At 41.6% G+C, this 26,873-nt stretch overlaps 1 protein-coding gene across 6 annotated transcripts in view; it reads right to left on the reverse strand.

Moving 5' to 3' along the window:
- Positions 1 to 22,219, reverse strand: part of LOC118208925 (protein CEPU-1-like) — a 255,339-nt gene extending 233,120 nt beyond the window's left edge. For 2 of the 6 annotated variants that reach the window (XM_035383918.1, XM_035383913.1), the window contains exon 1: positions 21,990 to 22,212. In XM_035383918.1, the coding sequence (XP_035239809.1) occupies positions 21,990 to 22,050 (61 nt within the window). In that variant the 5' untranslated portion in view covers positions 22,051 to 22,212. Of the gene's footprint in view, positions 1 to 21,989 lie in introns of all 6 variants that reach the window. The other 4 variants (XM_035383919.1, XM_035383916.1, XM_035383912.1 and 1 more) reach the window with 4 other exon arrangements.
- Positions 22,220 to 26,873: the final 4,654 nt, after the last annotated feature.

Genomic DNA, 26,873 nt, shown 5'->3' on the forward strand with positions numbered 1-26,873 from the left:
GCATTAAGATTTGGCTTCACTGTAACTATGGGGCCAAGCCCAAACCAAGAAAAACAGCCCCAGATCAAGGGGTTTCCAGATACTTTTGGTCATATTGTGTACTTCATAATGAAAGTCAAATACTACACCATGTGTAAATGCTAATGCATTCATTTTGGCAGATGCAGTCTGCAATTTGCTTTAGTACTTAAAATTCATATCAGGTGTCATTCTGTCAGAGAGGGGGAAAAAAATGTTTTGCTTTAATCTTCGTTCATGTAGTTTGCATGTAATAAGGCACATCAAGCCAAAAGCTGAATGGGTCTTTTCAGCCTGAGAGGTTTCAATGACCCATACTACTGTTCTCAGGAGGGCTAGCCCCGCTGAGTCAGTTCTGTCCCTTTCCTCTGGCTTACAGACATTTCTGTGGCAAGGTCTTAGCCTGAGCTATCAATTGTTTCACTAGCATATTTCATATAGTGGAATGCTACACCCCAGAGAATGTCTTGGGTGAGTTAGCGATGTTTCCCATCTTCTTCATCCAGAAGTTACAGTAATTCTCCAATGCATGGATACACCAAGAGAAACAGCAACACAATTTTAAAAAAATTTATTTTTAGCTACCCTTGTTCCCATTGCACAATGAATGCATTCACTCTTCTAGAGAAGAAAACACTATTCCACTCACTGGGATATTACACTGAATTCCCTCTGCAACTGCCAGGTATACACAAATCAGTGTAGAGATAGAGTAAACTTTCTGTTACAGTGCATCTGAATCATTCCATGTGAAAGGTGGTATTTGACCAAAACAGAAAATATGTGTCAATGCCTTGAATTCTCCCTTATATATACGGTCATCAGCAATCAAGTATTCTGTAGTGCAAGTGAGAATCGTAATTGTAAACTGAAAATCTTACTCATATGTATGAGGCATTCTTAGCATCATGAGCACAAATTTGAGCTTTTTGTCCAGGATGATAAAATCCTACTACTATGTGAATGAATGAATGATTGAACAAATGAGGAAAAAAAGCTCTTAATGCCCTATGCATATTTATTTTAGCCTAGCCATACACATCCTTCTACACTTATGTTACATAATTATTTTAGAATAAATTTTATGTGTACCTGAATATATGTATGGCAAAACTGCAGAGAATGGCCACGATTGACTAGTATCCCATTTTCAGTACTGTACTATTTATAGTACGCATGCTCTGCTATTTATTTATTGAGTAGCCTTTGTTGATACGCAATGCATTTCAGATTGAAGCTGGGAAGTCAACACTCAAAAACTATTTGTTTGATCCACAACATTGCATAAGAATGTGCCCCCAGTGTAACATTTCTGTCTAAGAGTAAAATTGACTTTGGGACTCTTGATGATCAAATATGAAATATTAACATCATTCTGCATATTATCATCTATTAATTTTTAAACACTCTCAATTTAGGCAAATGCAATCAAGGTCTCAGGCCTCAATGTGGATCACACAAAGGAAAACAATGAAGATGAGCGTGTACAAATTCCTTGTATGTTCCGCAAGCAAAGCAGCCATTCTTGTGGCCGTTTTTTACAAACGGATGGAAACAAAGAGAGAGTGACATTGACCAAGTGAATAAATAAATAATATTCTTACAGAAGTCAAGTTCAAACTCAGCATGGTGCTTTGGGAAAGACACACATTACCTTTCCCACACAAAGGATCAATACCATAGTACACACTGCAGCTGAGAACAGGCTTTACTCTAAAAACAAATTATTTATCTTCTAAAGAAGGTAACAAAGCTTTCTCTGAAAATATTTTTCACACAGAACTGCTCAGCGAAAGATCATCGATTCAGTAAATCCATGAATGGCTTCATACTACTTTGTATGGGGTTATTGTGGTATGTATTAACCATCAGTGACAGTACAAGAAATCCGCTGCATTGCAATATAGAATTATGTCAGTCTAACCATTTGCATCAGTCCCTATGTGCATATCCCAGCGTGCACTGGGCGAGAGGCAGGAATACACCCTGGACAGGCCGCCAATCTATCACAGGGCACACACACCATGCACTCACACACTCATACCCATGGGCAATTTAGAGTCTCCAATTAGCCTACCTGCATGTCTTTGGACTGTGGGAGGAAACCGGAGTACCCGGAGGAAACCCACACGAACACAGGAAGAACATGTAAACTCCACACAGAAAGGCCCAGGCCGAGATTTGAACCCAGGACATTCTTGCTGTGAGGCGTTGCTACCTACCCGTTTGTCTGTATGTTTGTTTGTTTGTTTGTCTGTTTATTTATTTACTAACGATAACGGCCTGTCAGCCACAGTGCGCCATTTTTATAACTAAGGGTATTTTAACTGCATCTCTATTCTGTTTCACATTTTCAGTACCTTCCACTCTGGATGCTATGCAATTTCTGTTAAATATACCACCACAATAACCACGCCTTCTTTCTAGACAAATATCATTATTTTTAGTAACTTTGTTGGACAAGCTATATATTAAAAGTACTGAACATCCTCGACTGTCAAGAAAATCACGTTTTTAAAATACTGAGAAAACAGCTGACACAAAACCATAAGGAATGTTTAAGATTAATGAGAAATATTCCATTTTATATTGACTGAGAGGAACCATTAAGATGGCTACTCAGGCGTTGAACATTTAATTACAAGGATCCGCTAAGCTTTAATGACATCCAGTTAGTAGCACAGAATCCACAATGAGGCAACGCTGAGATTTTCAAACAATTTGACAAAAAATAAAAAATAAAAAATAAAAATTGGGACAAACTTATTCTTGCAGCAAAGCATCATTTTTCATTTAGATTTGGTTGCCTAAACATACATCACACTTCAAAAATAATAAAATAAAAAAACTGAAGAACATGAACTCAACAAAACAGAACAATGTTTGAGCACAGCTGTTGAGCATGAATTAATAATTGTCTCAAGAATATGCTTTATAAGACAAAACGGCTCCTGTGCCTGTAATAATCTTCATCAAAAATATATCAATCTGTAGCTGTTCGTCAAGGGGTTTATCAATATTGGCTAAATCTTAGCTACCCTGGGATCCCATTGCAGACAGCAGCCCAGTGCGATGGCTGCATACAGTCACTAGGTTCTGCTAGTCACTGTATGAGACGGAAGAGACGAAAATGTAGGGAGTTATGTTTAATACGCATATCTCATCGTACAGTTATTCTCTGGAGTCTCAGTGCCAGTAAAAAAAAAAAATACAGTTCTCAAGTTCAGCCCTTTATCTCGAAACCCCAAGTTGAAAAAGGGAGTGTTAACTTTCTTTCCCCGAACTCTCCCGCTGCTGAGATTTTTTTCTGAGCGGTGCAGACGGTTTTCCATAAATAGATCGCCTTGCGCAGACTATCACAATTGGTCTTGCGCGTTGACAGTCTTCCTTTCACATTACAGTGTGACTGTTCCGCGCGGCACCTCGCCCGGTGCCTTAATGAGAAAGAACAACCTCGCTCCGCAGACATCGATTTAAAATAAAAATCTACATGTATTTATCAGACCTGGTTGGAAATGAAGGGAATTACTGAGCCGAGCATTTTCTTTTTAAATCTTAGAGAAGGTCAGCGAGTGGGGGGGAAAGAAAAAATCTATTTGAGATTAGAATATGAGTAAAATTTATACCTACTTAACTGAGGCTTAAAGAGAGACTAGACATAATTAACCTACCTGATTGAAAGTAATATCTATCAGCAGGGTTCTGGGTTCCTCCCAAAGGGAGGACAATGGCACCGTATCAAAAGAACAATCCTGGAAGTGGAGCCCTGCCGAGCTTATAACATTTATTTGAGGTTTTATTTATTTGAACATTTATTTTTTTTAAATGTTCCCTCATAGCACACCGTGAACCAGTTGGTAGCTTTGAATGAGCAACTGTTTTAAGCCCGTAACCGCAGCTCACAGACCTGTCAATGGCAGTAACAGTTTTGAGTACCCCCCACCATAGCTTTCAGTTAAGCACTTAGACTCACAATACACTTCTGCTCCTTAAGTGTGTGTTTCATGCCTTCTCGGTAATTGCTCTGTTATGCCTAGAACACCCACAGAACCACGGTGGAGTCTTTTGAAAGCAGGATCCCCGGCAAAACTGATTTCAGTAGGACAAAAAACTATATGAAATATAATAAATCCAAATTTATTTGGTTTGTTGGCACATGTTTTACATACACGTTCTGGGAGTATGACAGAAGATGGGATGTGCATGTGTTATTTAACAGTTTTTGTGAGCTAGACATGCTATGTTCTCCAAAATACCAGCTACAATGAGCGGCACTGGCCTGTTTTCAACCCGTAGAACGATTTTGCTCTCCATGGTAAAGCGCAACATTCGGATCAGTTATGTGGTTACAAATACCGCACAGTAGCTCCATCAATTAGGCACAACACCAAGCCTTACTCCTCTATTACTACATGTTTGGCCAGCAGAAAACAGGGAATGCATTTGTGAAATACAGGATCAGTGAGGAACTTTATATCTACTCGCAGGCTAGCTCAGTGCTCATTCAGCCGGCTCTTTAACGTCTTTAGCTGCTTCATTCTTCTCTTATTTGCTTAGCTATTTGGCGTGTCCTTCCCAGTCGAAGCATCTGAGGCGGTTAGCACTTTCTCGCTGCTGCTAATAATGTTGGGAGGATGACTTGGGTCACTGATTTAGCGCGAGCGAAAGAGGCTCAGGGTGGCTGGCTTGTCAGATGGCTTAGTGCGGGAGGATGAAAAGGTGTTTGCCCTTATCCTCTTCAGCAAAGACAGGGGCCAGTGAGCCTAACACAGGAATAACTGCTTTTGTGTGTGTTTTTTTTCAGCGCACAGCACTTGCTATTTTTCTCTTTCTTCTTCTCCAGGTTGTGAATACCTGCTTGCATATCTGTCCTGGCTCAAGAAGAAACAAATTCTAAAAATCCAGCCAGGAGGTATCCTGTGTCTCATTTTCACACTGCATCTAAATATACTGAGGTCTAAGGATCATCCATTGTTCTGCAATGGGGTCAAAGATCAACCTCCAATTTTAGGGCATTTTACTTAAGTTACATAACCATGGTCATATTAAACTGTTTGTTGTTTCTGGAACCAGTTCTCAGTTCAGTCATTAGGAAAAAGGGACCAGGAACACTCTTAGCAGTGTTAATTCTTGCCTTCCTGCTGATGCGATTCCGTGGTGCCCATGTGACCAGCTAAGGAAATATAACCTGAGCCCCATAATGCCTTTTAAGAGCCCACTATCCAATTACAAGAATATGCCCGTCCTCCCAAAAGGAGCAAGAGGAGAGCTAAATGCTAATTGCTTTTGCACTCACACCTACGCTGGCCCTCAGTCTCATAACGTGTTGGGGGCTGCTCGTTGTGCGAATTAGAACAGGGTTGGAGATGATGACGCAGAGAATCCCAGTCCTAACTGACATCTCCCCGGTTACTCTTCCAACAGCGATGCGGACGAGCTGACACATGAAACTTAATTGCAAGATCTTAGGCTTTTATCAAGTCTTTAAAACTATGCCTCTTGGCCCCAGATATCCATCTCCTGAGTTTGTAGCTGACGACAGTGGACGGCACGGACAGAGAGCTCTCTGGGTTCAGCTAATACCAGCAGCGAGGGCACAGTCTAGTAGGCTGCCTTGTTTTTTTTGTCTTGAAAAGCAGAGTCATACTCGGAGAGATACTGAAAGCCGAAGGTTTTATCGCATCCTCCATGCGTTGCTTGTCATGTGAGCAACCACAGGCTTCGCCTTGCTGCATAAGGATGCATTTTTCTTTCTTGAGTTTATTTCCCTAAACTATAATTTTATCCCCCCTAGCCCCCCCCCCCCGCCCCCACAAGTCATTCTATCACATTTAAAAAACACTTATAAAATATAAAGCATGCTAGAATATGAGAAAAATTATCTTCGTAGGCAACAAACACTAAATGTGTTCAGCTTCGACCATCAACGCGCAGGCAAGTAAACGCACGCTGAAAGTGAGATCGACTTAAGTCACCTAAAAACACAGCAGTCATTGGTCAGGTTCTGTACTTCAGACCTCAGCTTGACTGCACACCTCAGTGCCTGATTTAAAAACCAAATTTATCATTAAATTGAATTTAAATTAAATCACATTTCATTAAATTAAAATGAACAGGCTTACATTCGATTCGCCTCAAATTAAAACGTAACTCAAATCAAAACAGTCAAATTAATGAACGCTTTAGCCTCGAGGTTAATGAACAGGCACGGCCCAGAAAGCGCATCTCCGGTAGCCGATGTGAAATGTGCAAATGTTCACCGGTTTCTGCTCATGACAAACGCCTGTTCAAATAATTGTGCTCGATAATCCATAAAAAGCTGAGGCGGGATGAATTCGGCTGAACTCTCCGCCACCTCTCCCACCTCCGCCCCTCCCCCGGGGGACTGGAAATTGCTTTAGACCCAGCGGAAAAAAAAATATTCAGCGAGACGGGTTTCGCATTTTACTTAACGCGCATTCCTCGTCAATAACCCTGTTTATCGATGTCAAAAGAGGAGAGTCTGCCTCTTCGGCCGCAGCCCGCGGCGCACGCTAGGGAAACGGCTCGGAAGAGAGAGGCGGCAGTGTCACGGCTTCCTGCGAGTCAGCGATGGAAACACAGTTATTGAGGTTTAATCGGAGCCCTTTCGCTATAACGCGCACAGACTGTTTACCAATCCTGTGTTCCTGCTGGTCTATCAGCGGTCTCCAATTTTCTCCTTCTCGGTTACAGTCTAAACATTTTTTAGAAGCCAGTGATCATCTGTTGAAGATTTTAAAAGCACAGCTAGATTTCTCACCACGATATTTCCCCCCCTCCCCCCCAGGGAGAAAAGCGAGACCAAAGGGTAGTTTACGACCGAGCATCTCACCTCCAAACGTAATGCTCTACAACGGCAGAATGACTCCAAGCTGATGAATATTTTATCGCTAATCTTTTCAAATGCATTCCTGGAATACGCTTTTTGAAATTATCGCCCTGGGAGTGCATCGGGGGGTCTATGCGGTCACGGTTACGCTTTAAGTTTTGCTGAAACCGCCTCCGTTCGATAGCGCCAGGCCGTCTTAAAGTAAGCGGTGAGGAGCGTGTCCAATGGGAAGGGGGGGGGGGGGGGGGGGAGACTTCATAGGTTAGAAAGTAAGCTGCTTACACACATGGAATGGCATGGTGGCCCTCCTGACAGCATTCAAATGTGACATTGATTCAGAACGAAGGGGGTTTAATGAAAAGGGAGGAAGCCTGCTTTTTCACGGACGTCTCTAATAGGTGCCCTTTCTCCAATTTGTGCTAAAATTAAGTCGTCCAGAATAACTACCCGCCGATTCATTACACCGCCGGTTCCGATCTCAAAAAAGCGGTTCCTTTGAGGCGGCGCGTCACTGTCAAAGGGACCGGCGACGCCGCTGTTTCGGCGTGAGCGTGGCTCTTACCGCACGCGTGTGTATTAACATGGACAGGACGCGGGAGGACCGCGTGTTGAATATTCATAGGGCCGCCTGCCTGTATGCAGAACTCGGTTCGGAGAGACAGCTGACGGCTCCCACAAGGCCCCGCAGTCTAACCCCCCCCCCCCCCCGCCCGTTTTGTACTATTTTAATCAGCGAATCACGTGCCTCGGCTGCGATAAGTGACAGCGTCGAATGAGATTTCTGAGCTCTCCTCCGTGCGCCGGCAGACTGATGACCTGCCAGGTACATATTAATCACAGACGGAGCAATTAGGGGCCCCGTCCGCCCGCCTCCGAAAGGGCTGGGAGGGGCCGACCCGCCCATCTGCTCAATCCTTCCCGCTCTGACGCTCGCCCTGTCCCGCAGGCCCTCACCCCGGGTCGAGCTGCGCGGGACCAGCGCTGTGACTGAACATGCGCGCGTGTGGGTCGGAGAGGTAAAGACGCACAGATCACCCGCTCCGCTGCTCCAGGATCAGGCCCTGAGCACAAGGCAGCAGGAGAGTTAAGAGCGGCAGCAAAGACTGCATGCTAACCCATTCACATGCATGCGCACAATGTTTTCTAACACACAGGACGTGATGTTAAAATCCAAAGTGCCACATTTCACACGTAGCAGTTAATTACCTGAAGGTTTATAATAGCAAGTACACACCTTAGTTTACTTGACCAGTTTCTCAATAAACAGTGTACGATTTTGCATATTTACCTTGTTATATGCAATTTCGCCAGTGCATAAACATGGTGAAATTGCAAAAAGATTGAATTAGAGGCACGGTATTCAGTCATCATCTACTTCACGAATGTAAATCCGTCCATGGTTAGCGCTGCCTGTGTAGCTGCTGCTGTCTGCTGTCACAGCGTAATAATAATATGTGTGCACAATGTACTCCATATGACAAATAAACCGCGGGCTTGTGAAGATGCTATCTCATTGAGACAGCCACAGACAGAATACAGTCTTTTATGAATATGAATGAATGGAAACACGCTGGATAGGCATCCGTATTTATGTTAATAATGGTAAAGAATGTAATGGAGGACATGCTGAAGTCAAGCTAATAATTAATATCCATATGTTAAACGTGTATGCTTTCTCCTTTCCCCTCTGTTTTCCTCTTAACTGCAGAGACTGAATGTTTAAAAAAAGGATATTAAAATAAAAATGGCAATGTTCCAAGTCCAACAGCGGCAGTCTCCATTATGGCTCAAAATGATCGACGTGGCTAATCTCCTACTGTACCTGCCATGCCCGAAGGCAAAATAATACAGTGAAACCGAGAAATCATCCACAGTGACACCCGTGCGGGAGTGTCAGCCCGCTGCATGCTGGGATAGACCGAGGCACAGTCTGGAGAGGGGAGCCTTTCCGCGGGCGACCGAAGCGGTCCGCCGCGACGCGCCACGGCTCGTCCTCTCCCGGCAGGGGTCGGGCGGGCTTAAGCCGGCATGGCTAACTGCATTAGTTCCTCCCAACAGCACAGCGACTAGCGGCTGTCATCGGCCAGAGCCTCTCCTCCAATCAGCTTTCTCCCTCGCAGGGCTGCACTAACAGTAAGGCGCACAACAGACAAAGTACTCACAGGCTCACAGATGTTTTTTTATTTTCGTTGTTTTTAAGACAACGCGACACCAAAGTTCCTCAGCCGGCAGATGAACGGTGACACACAGGAGTGGAGGTGGCGGGGACGCGCACAATGAGACGGTACAGCGTGGGCGATGTGTTGTGTAAGAGGAAACGCTGCACCAGCGGCAGGTTGAGGAAAGGATGCAAGCAAGATTCACTGCGCAAGACGAGATGGACAGAAAGATGGGCTTTAAATAGAGGAGACCGTACGGTGGGGAGCCTGAGGGACTGATATTGGACAGATAGAAACAGAAATGTTCTATTTCTCTTAGCCTGTCCAATTTGGAAGAAGGTCTATACCAGCATTAATCATAAAAAGTATTATTATTATTATTATTATTATTATTATTATTATTATTATTATTATTATTAATATTAATATTAATAATAATAATAATAATAATTAGACAGGGCCGTGTCATTAAACTCATAGTACTTAATACAGCACTAAAAAAAAAATTGAGCAAAAGTTATGTAAATTTTCCAAATGTAGGTGTAGCTAGGCTGACTGCTTAGTGGCAACAGTAACAGTTCCAGCCCAGAACAGCAGGGCAGAGAGCCAGTCACTGGTGAGAGCAGTAGTATTCTCGGGGCTTAGGCATGATGAATTAGCAAGCAGGATTAATTCTGGAGGAAGACAGCAGATGTCAGATTTCACTGGCCTATAATTCATCCTTTCTTCTCAAGAACTCCTGGGGTAAAGAAAAAAAAGAAGAAGACAGCACTCCCCAAAAACCTTCAGCAGATTTAAGAGGACGTGGACCTCATCCTCGACGTACTGGAATAAGGCCATATGCTGCTTGTTGCAGAGAAATCAAGACGGCTATAAACCAGCATGACGTTGCACCTCCCGCCTTTCAGATACCAGCATTGGAGAATGAACAAGAACCCTGTCAGCCTGGGGTACTTCTGCAATATCTGAATTAGTTACGCGTTCAACATGATTCTTCACCACAGAAACGTGCAAAAATTGTATCCAAATGGCAATCAGCCAATCAATCAGTCAACCACTAAACAAATGGATGAATAAATAAATAAATAAATACAAGGGGTGGGTGGTATAAAAAGTATATCAGTAGAAATATAGGTAAAAATTTATATGTGCCAAGATATTTATTTGGTTATATCATCTATACCCGTAGAAAATGGATTTTGACGGTTAGAGTTTCCGCGCAAAGATTTTGGTCAGAATACAGGACTCAACAGTAATGAATGCCCGCTGGCCGAGGGCTACGACTATTGGTTCAGGCCAGTTGATTGATTTGTCACTTGCCCAACTGGGCCAGTACTCTCAGTAAGTCAAGTGTGGTAAAAAAAAGAAATACAATATAACCATCCTGAAACTATGCTACAGCTTGATCTTTTCTGTACTGACACTAGATTACAAATAACAAATTCATATTCAATGGCTGGATTCTGCTTTTACAGAGAAAAAAGCCAAACACAGGGGGAAAAAATATGCTGAATTCTATGAACACAGATATTCCAAGGTCTTTGATACAAAAGGGCGATGACCCAGACTTGAACCACAACAAAATAATTAAGCCTGTTTCTTTGACCCAACTGTCTTTCGGCCTGACATTTGTGTTGTTTATCGATCAGAATATTTACACAGTTGCTGGTAGCATTGTGAGATTCAGAGAAAGCGAATGAAAAGTTGAAAACAAGATGTCATGCTCTGGCAAACTCTTTATATTATTAGCCTGTGTGGCAGGAATTCATTTCGATCGGAATGCCAAAACATTGTATCTTTATTCATCCAGATTCTATCACAAGTGTCACAATAAAATTAAGGATGGCATACTTTTATTGTCTTATTATTGTGAGTTGGCATATCATAGCAAAATAATTATTTTCATCAGAACGCAGTGGATTGGTGTAAAAAAAATACAGATTTTGAAATGCTCCACGGTCCAGAGATTCCATTGGCAGCATTCCATTGGCTAGCGTGACCACTGTGTCCTCTCGCTACTGAAACTTGCCTATCAATCAACTAACATTACAGCTTTATCATTCATTCATTCTCGTACCAACACTTGCATACGCCTAATTAACCTAAACTTGATCATTCATAAATATCTGTACCGACTAAAGTCTCAATTGTTTTGAGATATTTACTCGTAAGATAAAACAGCCATTTACTGAAGTAACATTGAAACGATTATTATGTCTGCTGTAATTGTTTTTCCCTCAGTTAAACTGCAAGTGTCTCACCTCGAAATTCAGAACTCTCAGGCAAAGAAGTCATCCACAATTTCACGGGGGCGACTGGCAGATTCATGTTTTATAAAGGACTTTTAAACCAGCACTGCAGAATGGCGTTTTGACACTTTTTCAAGCAAATAGTAAGTATAATCTCCTCTAAAAAGTGATTATATTTATTTTGGCAGCTGGACCAATGTAAATATACCAGGGGCAAGCAGAACGCCAACAAAAAAATCCTTAATGTCGAGCCCAGGAAAATACAGTGTTCACACCGATTGCAACACTGCTTGCTAACCCTTGCGGTTGTTACTTCAGGCAATGTGACTGAGTCTCCAATAAAAACACATGGGTGTATTCTTCCCCAAGCAGTCACTAGCCATGAGTCTTCTATTCCTTTTAAAGCATGCTCTGTTGAAATTAGGAGGAACAAATATATACCAGGATATATATTGTTACCTTTGAAAATTCAAAATATATCTGTGCACACATGCATACGTACATACATACATACATAGATACATGAATATAGGCAACAGGCAATAGTCTACCAGAGAGACCAATGCCTACTCTGCCATTAAGTTACAGGTGTACACTTTGGCAGAATATCTGTAATCGAAGATCAGAATAGCACATACCACATTCCTACCCTGCAATATACCTAGAACGATACATTCTCAAACCACAACCACTATCAAACCAAAAAGATTAATCTCAAAAGGTGGCCAGTGTAAAGCCATAGATTCAAGCAACGGAAGGAGATATTTTAACATCCCATGGGATCTGTGCCACGGAGGAAAATGAAGGAATTCCAGTACACAGACGTTCCAACACAGGAATTCCAAAACAGAAAAAAGACATTTCTGACCACTGCATCACAGTACACATTAGTGTATTTACAGTCATCTTAAACTACTTTCACGACATCCAAGCGTTCTATGTTAAGAATTTTAGTGCTATAAAAGCATGAGTACTGGTGTGACCGTGTGTGGTGTGATGCAGCATCAGACAGGGCTGCTCTCAGCACAAGCGTCTTCTCAGACCCCAGACCTCACTGCCTGCCCTGCACAGACAGCGGTGTGACCGAGCAGCCTAATAATGTATAAAACTACCTTTAGCGTGAAAAAGTACTTTAGCCCAATCATTAACAGAGTACTGTGCAGCACTGCGCTTACACGTGTAAGTGCTGCAGCACCCTGGACAGCGCTGGCCTAACTCAGAGGAAGCATTGCTGCATGGTCCTGACGCACAGGAGTACTGCAGCATCGCTGAGAGCGCTGGCCTTACTTAATGCGGTCCTGCAACACCACGGACAGCGCCGTCCTCACTCACTAGTGTCTTGCAGCACCATGGACAGTACTCTCCTCACTCACAATTGCACTGCAGCACCACGGACAGCTCTCTCCTTGCAGCCATTACAGCAGCTGCACCTCATCAATAATGTGAGCAACTGCAGTGCGTGACCCGACCAGTGGCGCTGCGTAAAGGCTCCTCTGGGAGAGGGTGTTCTGGGCTAAGCTGTGCAGATGTGGGTTTTTCAGATTCTAGCAGTTTCGAACAGGGGCAGCACGTGGCTATCCTTTCCAGATTTTTTGCAGCCGCTCTGCCTATAGAAGCACATTTCCACAGGCCCCCAAGCCATTTCCTCTGGGGAACTCACTCAGATTTGATTGTTTATTTATGTATTTATTTATTTGTATTTCATGTAAAACTGCGCTTATTTATACCAGCAAGGGGAAAGAATGTAAAACTGTAAAACTTAAGTATTTCAGTCTCTTTTATTATCTACACTTGCCATATGGACTGACCGGCTCCGTTGTTACATTGTCAAAATATGCATGTCAAATTTTCTGGTTAATTGCCAGAACTGTCTAGGCATAATAAGAGGATAGTGTCATGGTTTCCTGTACCAAAAAAGATACCCAAAGGATCAAATCCTAAATCAGAAAAAAGGGTCCTAGACTGATCTATCCACGACTTTGGCCGGAACTACTTGGGACGCGGCGCCCATGCTAGTAGATTACAGCTGCCACACAAGCCCCGGAGCGAGCACAAAGTGCCCGCTATGCCTAGCGTACCTGACCGGCAAGCCTCGCTCCCGCTACACAAACTCTGCGTCTGGTGTAATCCCGGCCTTAAGCGACCTGTGAAATTTCATAAAATATCCTCATCTGCACAGGCCCTCCAGAGCCTTCCATCAAAAAGGGCACGGCCAGAAGCTCATGGCCCAGAGTGTCGGAGAGGTAGGGTTTGAAAGAGAGTAGCTCCGGTAAGCTCAGCTAAAGTGCAAGCCAGTCTGTGCCTTAAGCAATTACAACCAATGAGCATGACAAAGGACAAGGGGTTGTGACCATTTACACGAGTAAAAGAGTACTTTCTGGCAGTCTGAAATGCTTAGAGAAAAAAAATGCAATTGGAAAATCTTCTCTTTTTTTTACGAAAACTAGGCACAATTTTTTAAAAAAAGACATTTAAAAAATGCAAACGTCACTGTGTGTGTGTGTGTGTGCTCATGTTTATGCATGTGCGTGTGTGTCTTTCTGTCTGTCTGTATGTGTGCATGCGTGCATGTGTGTATATGAGAGGTTGTTTAGGCCATAAATTATACTTCCTCTCTCACGCACCATCATACTCTCACAAACACCATTATACTCTCTCACAAACACCATTATACTCTCTCACAAACACCATCATACTATCTCACACACACCATTATACTCTCTCACAAACACCATTATACTCTCTCACACACACCATTATACTCTCTCACAAACACCATTATACTCCCTCACAAACACCATTATACTCTCTCACACACACCATTATACTCTCTCACAAACACCATTATACTCCCTCACAAACACCATTATACTCTCTCACAAACACCATCATACTATCTCACACACACCATTATACTCTCTCACAAACACCATCATACTCTTTCACACACACCATCATACTCTCTCACAAACACCATTATACTCCCTCACAAACACCATTATACTCTCTCACAAACACCATCATACTCTCTCACACACACCATTATACTGTTTCACACACACCAGGGCCTGCCCCCACTCAGCAGACCCTCCAGCTTTCAAATTGACAGGGAGCATCTAAATCAAGTTAGTTTTAATACCACTTTAAATTCAACTAGCTTTGTTAATACAATAGCAAGGTGTATGGTTCTGGAGAAGTGCCAAAACATGTCAGAAGAGGCCAGTGGTGGCTACATCCTAACCAGCCAGCTACCATTCTAGCTATTGACTAGCCAGTGCTGGTAATAGAGGCCGTTGGTGGACATAATTACATAATTACATAATTACATAATTACAAAAAACAATTACATTGAAAAACCTGTAAAATCGCAGGTTTCAAGGCTTAAAGCACCTCCAGCATCCCACTACACATTTCTGTTTCACCTTCTTGAAACAGTGCTAAAAGCATCTCAGTTAAAATATTCCCGTTTCATTCCTGCACGTTTTTCAATGTAATTGTTTTACTTGATTTGTCTAGTAAAGAATACAATGGATGACAACTTTGCAAGCAATGTCAGGTTTATGTGAGATAGAAAACAGGTTGAGAACAGATTTGTATTTCATTTACCCAATTACTACTGCTATAAATTTCGGATAAACATTGTTATTGCTGCTGTTTCGACAGGTCACTGCCAGCGTGGTTTTTCCTATAGCATAATGGTAGTGAATTGCAATACTATCACATTTACCACACACTTGTTTTGTGAGTTGTTATTGGTGTTTGTGCTCTCAGAATTTTTGTTTTTATTCGCTTTCATTCCTGCAAGTTTTTCAATGTTATTGTTTTACATGATTTTTCTCATAAAGAACACAATGGGTGACAACTTCACGAGCAATGTCAGATTTAAAACTGGTTTTCCATCACATATAAACTGGAGATTGAGGTGCCACTGAGAGGGGGCGGGCCTTGTCTGTGTGAAGGCTTTAAGCCAATCAGGAACTGATCATTTAAACTGCCTTCCGTTTCAATCAAACTATCATCCTTTTTTCAATGAAACTCTCATATACATACTAGTATTCTCTCACACATTCCACTGTAGTCTCTCACACATACAATCATTCTCTCTCACACATACTACTATTCTCGATGATGGTGTGTGTGAGACAGTATAATGGTGTGTGTGAGAGAGAGAGTATAATGGTGTGTGAGAGTATAATGGTAGAGAATATAATTATGTATGTGAGAGGGTATAGTGCTGTGTGAGAGAGTACGATGGTGTGTGTGAGAGGGTATGATGGTGTGTGTGAGAGAGTATGATGGTGTGTGTGAGAGAGTATAATGGTGTGTGTGAGAGTAAGTATGATTCATGGCTTAAACAGCCTCTCATATGTGCACACACTGTGTATGTACTGCATACATACAGAAGCACGGAGTTGGCCTCTCCAGCTCTGAGAATCTGTCCTTGCAGGCCCATGGTTCTGTGGCTCTGCACCAGAGACACAAGACATTCCTCTTTCAAGGAATCAAGAAAGAGGTGAACAGCTTGCAGAACAGACACGAGCAAGAGGTGCCTCTGCATTCGTTCCCACTCTATTCTCAGCTTTTCCTTTCACAGGGTGCATGTCACATGCACACTCCCCCTGACAAGTCTAATAACAGAGCTTGAAGTTTGCTCTTTTTTTTTCTTTTACCTTGATTGCACTATGGGAACTGAAATGGTGGCCACATTTTTACTGTTTTTACTGGCTCGGCACTGCCAGGTACTACCTGCCTCGCAACACAGCACATACACCGATACACGAGGGGAAGCGAATCCTGAAAGTTTTTAAACAAAACAAATCAGATCAGAAAACACAATTTAGTACAACTGTTGTTTCTGTAAAGATTAAAGCAATGCAAAGAGGCTATACAATTCCAGCCAAGAACAAAAGCCTTTGAAGTAAAGCGAGCTTGCACAAAAATACATCATAAACAAAGAACACGGTTATGAATCCTTACGCCCACTCTTCGGAAACATCATTTCAAAATAGCAGTCGTATTGCTCAGCTCAAATTGAACGATGCGTTGAAGTGACAATCAGAGTATGGATATGCAGGTCGTCACAAGGCAAGTTACAACTGAGTGCCGTGTCAATATTTTGAGCGCAGCCCTAGCATTTACACTACCGGGTTTCTAGCATGCTGGAGAAAGGTTTAAAATACTAAGTCTTCGGTATTGATGTGCCTCGACAGAGCTAAAGATTTAGAAATTCTGTACCGTTCGTCAGTTCCACAGTCCCCGAGCCAGTCACGAGCAGGCTGGTTCTCTGGGGCCAGGTAATACCGCCACAGTCGCACGAATAAAGATTCTGAGCCCGTGCTGGCCCAGCGTTTTACACCCTTCCTCCCGTCCGGACTCCTGGGCCATTTCCGCTACGCTGTTAAATGCACACAGTGGCAGTTAACCGCCGTGTACAGCCAACAAATTCAGAACGGCGTAATGCATTTCCCTGTCCTGTTCTCAATTCGACCCGGCGGATTTTTGGGCGAGCAGCACGCTAAATGTTTATTGGCTGATTAATTAAAAGATACTGACATGTTGCCTGCACAGATGGGGCCAGGTAGAAGGCAAATCATTTAACAAAAACAGGAAAAAACCTTCAGGTAAGAAGTGAACATCTATTAAAGCAATATACAAAATACAAAAAATAAATGAGTACATTATAACTGAACAGGTAGCCCGCAAAGTCACAAATGCCTTATGCTTTATGTATTAATTCTTACTGAATATAAGCAATGCTTGCACAGCCATCACATTGCACATGCAGCATAAGTGCAATAAAAGTGCATTTCATTATTTGTCCACGTACTTGTAGTCCATATGTATTTTTTAAATAAAATTAGTAAATAAGAGAACGGCATCAACATTTCAGATCAAGACTACCACAACCACGCTAAAGTGATAAGCGACTAGCCAGCCCCCATATTTATCACTTGGAAAATAGGAAACCCCTCCGTCCATTTCATACAAAGGGACAGAGCGGTAATCTCACATCTGGCCAGCAACAAATATCAATGATTCACAGATATCAGCCGTATCTAATAACATGGTAACATGCGCAGTGAGGCGCTAGGGAAGTGTCACATTCAGAAGAATGAGGCCAAACCTCATTCCGTCCAATGAGGCTGAATCTTCCCGAGCTGAATAAGCACTACTTTAAAGAAGAAGGGGACCGGCCTTTCTTCGAAGCCTGTTAATGATACTGGAAGAACGGCCATTACTGTTCTACAGCGCAATCAGTGGACGTCGACCGTTTCCACAGAAAATGAGAGATTTCCACAGGGGGGAATGATGATCTTGCGCAATGATGTCAAGCTCAGGCTGATATGCTATTTATGTTTAGAATCCGAGTTATCTCTTTTTTTCTACCTTCTGTAGATATATGGTCATCTTTCAAATAACCATGACAACCGTGCTAAAATGACACTATGAAAGGGTAGAAATTACATTTTTAATTATATTTTCTCCTTTTTTATATGGCCCCAGAGTTCCACAATAAGTGCTACTCACAATTTTTATCCCCATTTTGACAGCACGTTGTTTTCCATTTTCATCTTTCCCTGCCAAATGTGAAATATATCATTTGTTATATGTTTTTCAAGCAATTGGAAACAAATTTGATCATGAATTTTTTAAGACCTCTTTGGAGACTTTTCAAAAGGAATCAATTGAAATGACAGCTCGTATATGAATGTTTCACAATCCAACTCATCCAACCCCCCGCCCCCCCCGCTCCCCACTTCCTTCAGCCCTCCAAATGAGTGATGGATGCATGGATCATTGAGCCAAGATTATGCTACGATATGGGACCAAAGTGAGGCAAGATTATGCTACGATTTGGGACCAATGCTGTACTGGTCCAGTGATTTTTAGGCACTACAAAGGCAAAAACAAAAAAGACCAGCTGCAGCCTAGCATGCCACTGCACAAAGACTGAGCTTCTGTAGCATCAAACCTCCCATAGTTCATTCTGCCAGTCATTTTGACTAGAAGCATTAACTTTACCAGCCCAGTACAGTTGTGACAGCAGAATTCAGGTAACTACATTCTGTCTCCAGTTCCCCTCCCCCTGACTTAACTTCTGTCTCCTCATGTTCCACTGTTGTGTCACATTCCCTGGAATTATCACTTCCACTTTTAATCGCTTTTGCAACTTCGGCTTTTTTAACTTGTGACAGCGTTGGTAGGCTAAATAGCAAACATGTCAGTCGTTCAGTTCAACACTTCTGTGTTCCAGAATCCTCTACTAAAAGTTGCACCCACTTCTGCGAGCCCTGTACTTAATCTTGAGCACATGACCATCTGGCCTGTCAACTACAACTTCAGCAGTCATCTTCCAGGTGCCCAAATTCATCAATTGTTTGGCAATCCACACAGATATGTCACTAACAATACCAATAGCGACCACGATGTGTTTATCAGAGCAAAACACTACAATGATGCCACTGCAGGTGTGGGTGAAGAGGAAAACAGGGACCCATAAACAGCAAGTGCTGTTTACCAGACCTGCCAACAGAGTAAAATAATATCCTACTGCTACATGGAATACCGATGCATTTAAAGTGTTTTGCACATCTCGGAACTTGTCTATAAACCACACAACCAAGATTACAAACGATTAGCATACGGAAGACAGCAGTGAGCACAATTTAAATTATGATTTAATGCAGGTTCTGATCACTGCAAATATAACCAATCGGAAAAAGTGGATGACTCAATGATATGCAATTTTTTAAAAACACGCACATGGGAAATTCAAGCACGAGGAGCAAATCCAACAACCAGCCAACTACACAAGGAGTACTTACCCCATACTGGCAATTTGCACATTCAAGAAAATGACTTTTTTCACATTTTGTTTTGCGAGCACAATTAATCACGGGCAATTTGAGAATAGCTGTAGCAGATACAGGTCCACTGCAGCCATACAGGATAAGCCGTCAATGCATCGAAACAAAATAACAGGAAAAAACTCATGGAATACTACAACTATTCAGTCAACCAGCTTAAACATTTCTGAAGGCTGAAGTCAGCATGCTATTCCGGGCTTTGACATGAACTGCAGCTCAGTCACGAAATTACAAAAAGCACACCAAGTACATGCAAAAATGTATATTTGTCTTGTCAGACAAATTCTGCAAGTGCCAAGGTAAGGGTATCTTTTGATAAGCAGGTTTTCACACAAAGAACATAGGACATAAAAAAGAGTAAAACAACTGACAATAAAGATTACATTTAATGACTAAATTTAGAGCACTGAATGTATTTACTTGTATCACATTCACAGGTGCCCCAGTTTTTCACATATATGCCACAGCTGCAAACAGCTGGTTTTATTTTCCTAACAATATTTTTTAAAGACACAGAGAGGAATGCTTGGTGTAAACCCAACAAGCCCAACTCCTTACAGAAAAAAAACTATTTCACTTGTTCTTGGTGAAGATTTCATTGCTGCATCATCTGTGCCTCAAACATGCTCAGTGTCAACACTGTGCTGTTATTTCCTCTCGTCCACCTGCTGTAATTATATGGTAACTGAATGATTAACTGACTGCTACAATTAAGTGAATCATGACTGTTTTGACACACTGCTTGAAATGGAGGCTCCATCAACCCCTTTGTGATGGAGGACTGAAATGCCTTATCTTTTAAAGAGCATCACTGAATCAAGAAACTTGGAAGTGAGATCCGGTGAATAAATAAAATACAAAAAGTTGGCCGCTTTTCAGAAGACCGTGTTCATCTCGTGATTTCTGCTCTCACGAGGTACGGAAGATCCGTGGAATATGACGGGCTTAGGGATGGGAGGGATGTTTCAAAGGCCATCTGGTGTGAGCTTCTCCTCTTCCTGCGGAGGCTGCCTAACCGCTGTAAACTGCATCCTCGACCCGCACAATCGGATGCCAAGAAACATGTTGCTCTGACTTTCACTTTAATGAACGATAATTCCTGCCTTCGCCCCGAAGTAGGGAGGGCATGAAAAAGCTGCAGCCTCTAAAAAACGGACCTCGGGGGCACCGCATTCAGGCAACACAGCTCCCGGACCAGTTCCATTGCTGCCCTCTGGTGATATGGGTGAAAACGAGTCCGCATAAACTGTCCAGCATAAACCACTTGTGCAGTGGCTTTATGACCGTGCCCTAGTCTCGAACTCAAAAGCATTTCAGCGGAGGCTGATCTGCCAGACTTGACTTCACTTGATTAGTTTTTTTAGGTTGACCACCGCCACTAAAAAGCTCTGTCAGGCGGCTGACTTGTTGCAGTTTAACGTGATCCAATTTACAATTTTGTCCGCTCCTTGGCGCAATTCTTTAACGCTGTAAACGACAAGGGGTTAAAACGTGCAAGTACCGGATGAGATGCAAGACTGAGCACACATTTCCCTCACGTGTCTTATCATCAAGTGGCAATATATTACTGAACCACGAAAGAACAGAAGGCTGCGTAAGGAAGATGTTTATTTATTTATATATTATGGCTTTCATCACAGACTGCATACCACCGTAAATCAATGTAATTTTCTTTTCATTTTAGAATAATGATTTGATGTTTTCTCCCGTTCTCTGTTTTAATACACGTCCCCGCGCAATGTTGAAAAATGCTCAACGATCCAGCTACAGCACGTCATGTCATTATAATTATACCTACTGCGGTTGTAAAAGGCTCAAAAAAAGCATTGTTCAAATAAGGGGTAATGCTATAATCTAAAAAAAATGTAATAAAATTTTAATTACAGGATTATATTGTGTGATATTATGGAAAATCATCGCCAATATTTGACGGCATACAACAAACACACAATACAATACTTTGATAAACTTTAATAAAAGGGGAGGTAAACAATATCAAGGTCCTGGACAATCCGTTAGGAGCGAAAAACAACTACCCGCGCATTTCACAGCTGCGTTGCATTGCCCTCTACCAACTCGAGGTCAATGGACACCCACTTGCTAATTCTTATTTAAGAAAGGTTTAATGGATTATTAGCCGGTGACTAGCAACTATACACGATACAATATTGACGATGTCGGTCCTTTCATTTTAAGTTTAGAACAGCTGGACACATTTCAGCAAGGACAGACAATCCACTAACTAACTTTTTGTTATGACAGGCAGTTTTAAAATGCGTGAATTGCTCTTCTGTTCGGGGTTTCTGCAGAAAAAACGCAGTTCTGCACCATACATAAACCCTACAGCTCAGAGAGCTTGTGTATCGGCAAAAAAATAAATAATAATAAATAAATAAATAAACAAATCTGATAAACAATTGTTTATAGTTACGTCATGAAAATCAAGTACCAGGCACAGCCCGGTTAGCCTATTCGTCCCAATCCCTAGACAATACAGATGTGCATACATAGGCTACAAACAGGCTACAGACGTTTAAAGAAATGTGGGGGAGATGTCAGCCCTTGTATTGCATTTTAAGAGACGCATTCAAACCACGGGCTTTGGCTAGCGTCCTTGAGTCGCAGTAAACGAATCACTTTGTTTATCTATCACTCCTAGAAAAGCACTTCAAACATTACGCAACAGAATTAGCGCGCGCTTAAAGTAGCGCAAGGCTAATAGTCACGTCACGTTTAAGGTAATTTCCCTTCATCCACAGAACTAATAAAGACATGAGTTTCCACAGGTAATGCACATTTCCCGTATTCCAAGCATCACAGAGAAAACTATTTTTATAAAACATACCTTGTTGAAGCAGCAGAATAGCCATCCCGATCAGGATAACCCAGCACACCGGACTGTTCATGTCGATTCTATTGGTAGTTTGTCTCGAGCGAACGGGCTGTTTTGAAAACGCAGGTGGTGAATTTAAAATCCACAGTAAAGTACTACCGCGAAGCGCGCAGTTCCAATGATAAGTCCCAGTCTTCCCCGATGGAGAGAGGCAGTAGGAAAGTAGCAAGAATCCCTCTCTCAAAAGCGCCGGCTATTGGTTGCGTTTGATGATAGACTGACTAACGATAGGCTGGTTCGCAAGGCATTCAAAGAAGCTTTTGTCCAAAATAACACTGTGGCTTCATTATGGTAGATTCACCTAACCGTTTTTCATCACTCCTCTAAAGAAAATCAAAATTGATTCAGTTGAATGAAGAATTCATCTATTTGATTTTACCTCCAATAACTTATTTTCTCCCTGGTGGACGGAGGAGTTTTGAATTTCAGTTTGTTCAACGGAAATAACGGTTTGCCCCATACACCATAACACTACTGTAGACAGGACACTATGGCCTTGGCTTTGCCTGCTAACTTTTCCACCACTAGAAGTAGGCCTATGTCTTTCTGACTGTAAAACAGATAACTGGATAATTTATGGCCCAGGCTGGATGAACATGTAAAGCTTATTTAGCAAAGAAGTGATCTGACTTAAAGGTATGACACTTAATGAGAGCCTTTCAGTGTGGCTGAGGTATTCACTTCACCTGCTTCCTTGCACAAACAGCTTAATGGAAGGGGCATTAACCTTTCATGTGCTTGAAAGGTATTGTGGTGAAGGACCTCTTTTCTGCTTCAAAATCACATTCAGTGTATTAAGAACATTAAAGCGGCAGTTCCATTCTCTGCTTGGGAGTTATGGTAGTACCACTCCTGGTCCTGAAGAGTCTCGGGGTCTGCTGTCATTTGTTTTCACTTTAAAATCAGCCACCCATTCAAACCCAGTACTGGGTTTGTGTAATCAACTGCTTTAGTCGATCAATAAAATGCTGAGTAACAACGAAATTCATTACATCTGTGGGTTGAGGACCCTTGGTGCTGCATAAGTTTTCGTTTCGTATCTAAGGGCGACATCTAAGACTTTTTATCGCCTGGTAAAAGTGACCCAATTCTAATTTTTTGCTCACGTGGCACAGATCGGATATGTACAATGATCATGCAAACATTAAAAAAGCACATCGAACTGGTATTTTCAGATCCGTTTTGGGCCACAGCCGCAAGCAGTGTCTGATCCATAACTGCAGCATCTGGGTGATTTAGCAAAAACTGCTGTCGCACGTCACCAAGGTGAGTATTAAGTGTTCTTGGTTGGGCCAGCCCCCACTATGGACGGTGCTATATAAATGCAATCAATTTCTCCACGAACATAATTTATTAGAATTCATTAGATTCCAGAGGTATTACACGTTGTTGGGCGCTAACCAAAAAAAAGTGTTTTAAAATGAAGAGGCAATGAAGCATGTATACACAAAATCTGTTAGAGTAGCGTAATTCAACTCTGAGCTCTAAGCGAAACAAAATAACACGGAGGTCTTTATAAAAGCCAACAGACGTTGTCACGGAGATTAATGCCCAAATGAGCACTGACCTCAGCACCATAAATCTGGGTGACAGGAGCCGTTCAGATAAAAAGGTACAGAATTCAGAAGTCAGACAGCTCCCCAGTCCTGGAACCGGTTGCCTTCTTTGTCTGATTTAGGATCGGCGTTCCTCTCTTCCTCTCAGTCTGGCATTTTCACTGTACATCTGAAAATACACTCTTCTTACTTTGTTCTTAGCTAATTCTTCTTGGCGCTTTCAGAAATGTAACTATAGTCTCTCTATCTCTCTCTGTCTCTCTCTCACTGTCTCTTCCTCTCTCTCTCACTATCTCTCTATCTCTCTCTCTCCTTCCCTCCCTCCCTCTCTCCCTCCCTTGCTTAGAAAATATAGGCCAAGGCTATGATTTTATCTGACTGCAAAGTGCATAATCTTTTTCTTTTTATACCATATGGGAATAAAGCGTTGTTGTCAAAATAAGTTCAGCCATTACCGATGCAGATTAAAAGAGTTTATCAGTTTAACAAAAAGCAACAGTGCATTCTGGTTAGATTCAACTAGATAAACTTACCACAAATTCTGCTTTTACCCAGTCTATAATTTCAAATGTAATTAAAATTGGATAGGTTTACTAATGGTCATAATCAGTTTATACTACATATACTCAGTTTACATCTGTCTGTAATATGGTATCAACACCATTTGTTTTTGTCACAGGGAGCATTTTTGTTTTCTGGTTGGCAGATTGATCAAAACAATGTGAGAACTAGCACATGGTCATTAAGCAATGTGTAATGGGATCAGTCTATACAAAAAGTGTCTCTGATATGACTGTACTGTGAAATTCTACACTGTAACACCATTATTTGTTTTATTTATTTTATTTTATTTACTATTGTAATACCACATAATCCTTAAAAAGGTGTTGGAACAAATCTGGCCCTAGGTGCACATGCTACCTGTGGATCAACCATTTGTGGTGGTGTTCAGAATTTAGCTTAACATTTCAGCATTTCAGCATACAAATCAGCATTTTTGGGAAGCCAGTGTGTGAAATTATATAATACAATAATGGAGTACAACTGGTGATTCCAAATGCGAGGGAAACTGTTTTTGGTTGTCGGTTGTAGCTGTGTAAAAGCTGCCAAGCTAAAAAAACAGAACAATATTTAGACATTACAAAATGTTATGAAGGGCATAACTGGAAGACTAGCTATTGTTTTAAAAACACCCTCCTCTTCACTGTTTTGAGATACAACACGACACCATTTTATGCCAGCGAAAGGGCAGCATGGCTTTGTTAATTAAGTTTTCCCTTTTGATCCTTTTTTATATAAAGGCAAACAATAAGTTTTTTTTTTTTTTTTGGGGGGGGGGGGGTGTATCTTTATTGTTATCAAAGACAAAATGTCTGACACATTGTGAAATGGCTAATTATTTGCGTTGTTCCGTCTCTTCACTATACTAATGCAAGCCAAATCATTTTTTCTCTCTCAAAAGGGATTGCAGCCAAAATAATGACTCCCTCTCTAGCTGACCATGCACACTTAAATTACAGCGGAGAGACCGATGTTTCCCTCCAGTGTGGCTCTGTTAGCCTACGCTTATATTTTAGTGAAGTGAAATAAAAGTCCTGGTCCCGGGTGCTAATTTAGAAAACTTTACACACTACTTTACACAATATCACATTCAGTTAGCAGCTGCTTTTATCCAGAGCAATTTTAAAATATATGATAAAAATACATGCATTTGCATTTCTGATCGTCTTGAATGTACACAGCTGGATAACTACTGGACTAATCAATGACAGGAAAGAACTGCAACTGTGATATAACAGATGGGAATTGAACCTGCAACCTTCAGGTCAAAAGGCACGCTGTCAAATTTCCACCTCCGCACCGGTGTGCTACTGTGGCAGTAATTAAATCCATTTGAGGCCGGCGAATTGCTAGTTGCTATACGGAGGCTTCGTCTATTTTTGTCGGTGAATAAGAAAGCTCTCCGAGGTGCAAATGAAATTGCAAGTGAGCTGGAAAGAGACTCAGCGGGATTAACTCCTTTATGCTGGCTAATCCATTAAACGTCACTGCATTTTGTTGATTAGCGTGTTCTGGTGCAATCTGTGATTAAGCAAAAAAAAAAAAAAAATGTGGTTAATGTGACATAAATTTGAGCGGGTATCGCTTTGTTAATACTGAGTGCTTATAATCAGGTGCACAAGGTTCATATGTGTGGCAAAATGTTTTAAGCGGGAGGGAGAGGAGGGTGTGGCTAGTTTCTTTGGACACACTGGATATATCTAACACATACATATTCCCTATAAACACCATTTACTTGATGGTGTAACCATGTTTCCTACAAGCCCATTTTCCTCCATGTTTGTACAGATATACATTTTTAAGAAGCCGTGTCTGCAGGTGACTGTATTTCAGGGAACAGCCCCAAAAGTAACATTGTGTGCAATTTGGATAAATAAATTGCTAAATTAGTAAGACAGCTGCTTGTGACGTGTTCCACAAATGTAATTTAGATCAGCCACCTTCTTTTTCATCAGGCCTTTTTTCTTTAGTTCTTTTGTGTGCAAATTCCACATGCATTCTGCAAGTTTAAAGATGAGACTGTTGAGATGGACTGCCTTTGACTTAAAGGCATCATTGTAATGATGCATGCCATGAATACTGTACATTGAGAAATGCTCTTTTGGAAATTGAGTCTAACAAAAGTCACTTTGTTGTTCTTGTGTTGTTGTTTTTTTCTTCTATTTTTTATGTTTTGTCTTTTTCTCATGATCCAATTTCTTGAAATTCTACCCAGCATCCTTTCTACCCAGCATCCAAAAAAAAAAAAAAAAAAAACTCCCATGGAAGGCTGTGAACAAGGAACCTTGGATGAAAGCACCCCTGTCTGAATACCAAAACAAACAAGTCCCAGTCAGACATAAAGTGCGTTCGAGAAAATTTATTTATTTTTCTTTCAATTTACATCAAAACAAGAGATGCATCTTAGAAGTTAATTTAATTTTAATGCTAATCCGAAATTAGAATTAATCAGTTCAATGAATTGCACTTGTATGCACAGCCGGAATGCTGACATAGTGTCACAGAAATCAAATGAATAAATTAAAGACATCACAGGCATATCTTTGAACGGCTTCACAAGAAAATAAGAAAAGGTGGTAAAAAAGGAAATCAGTCAACTGTGCTGTTCAGCATGGACCTCAAGACACTTTAAATACTGCATTTGGTTGAATTTTAAGGTGTAAATCTGACTGGGCTAGTAGTATGTTGTTATGAATTAAAAGATGCAACAATTTTTGTT

This window comes from Anguilla anguilla, chromosome 12, assembly GCF_013347855.1.
Source record: "Anguilla anguilla isolate fAngAng1 chromosome 12, fAngAng1.pri, whole genome shotgun sequence".
NCBI classification, from domain to species: Eukaryota; Metazoa; Chordata; class Actinopteri; order Anguilliformes; family Anguillidae; genus Anguilla; species Anguilla anguilla.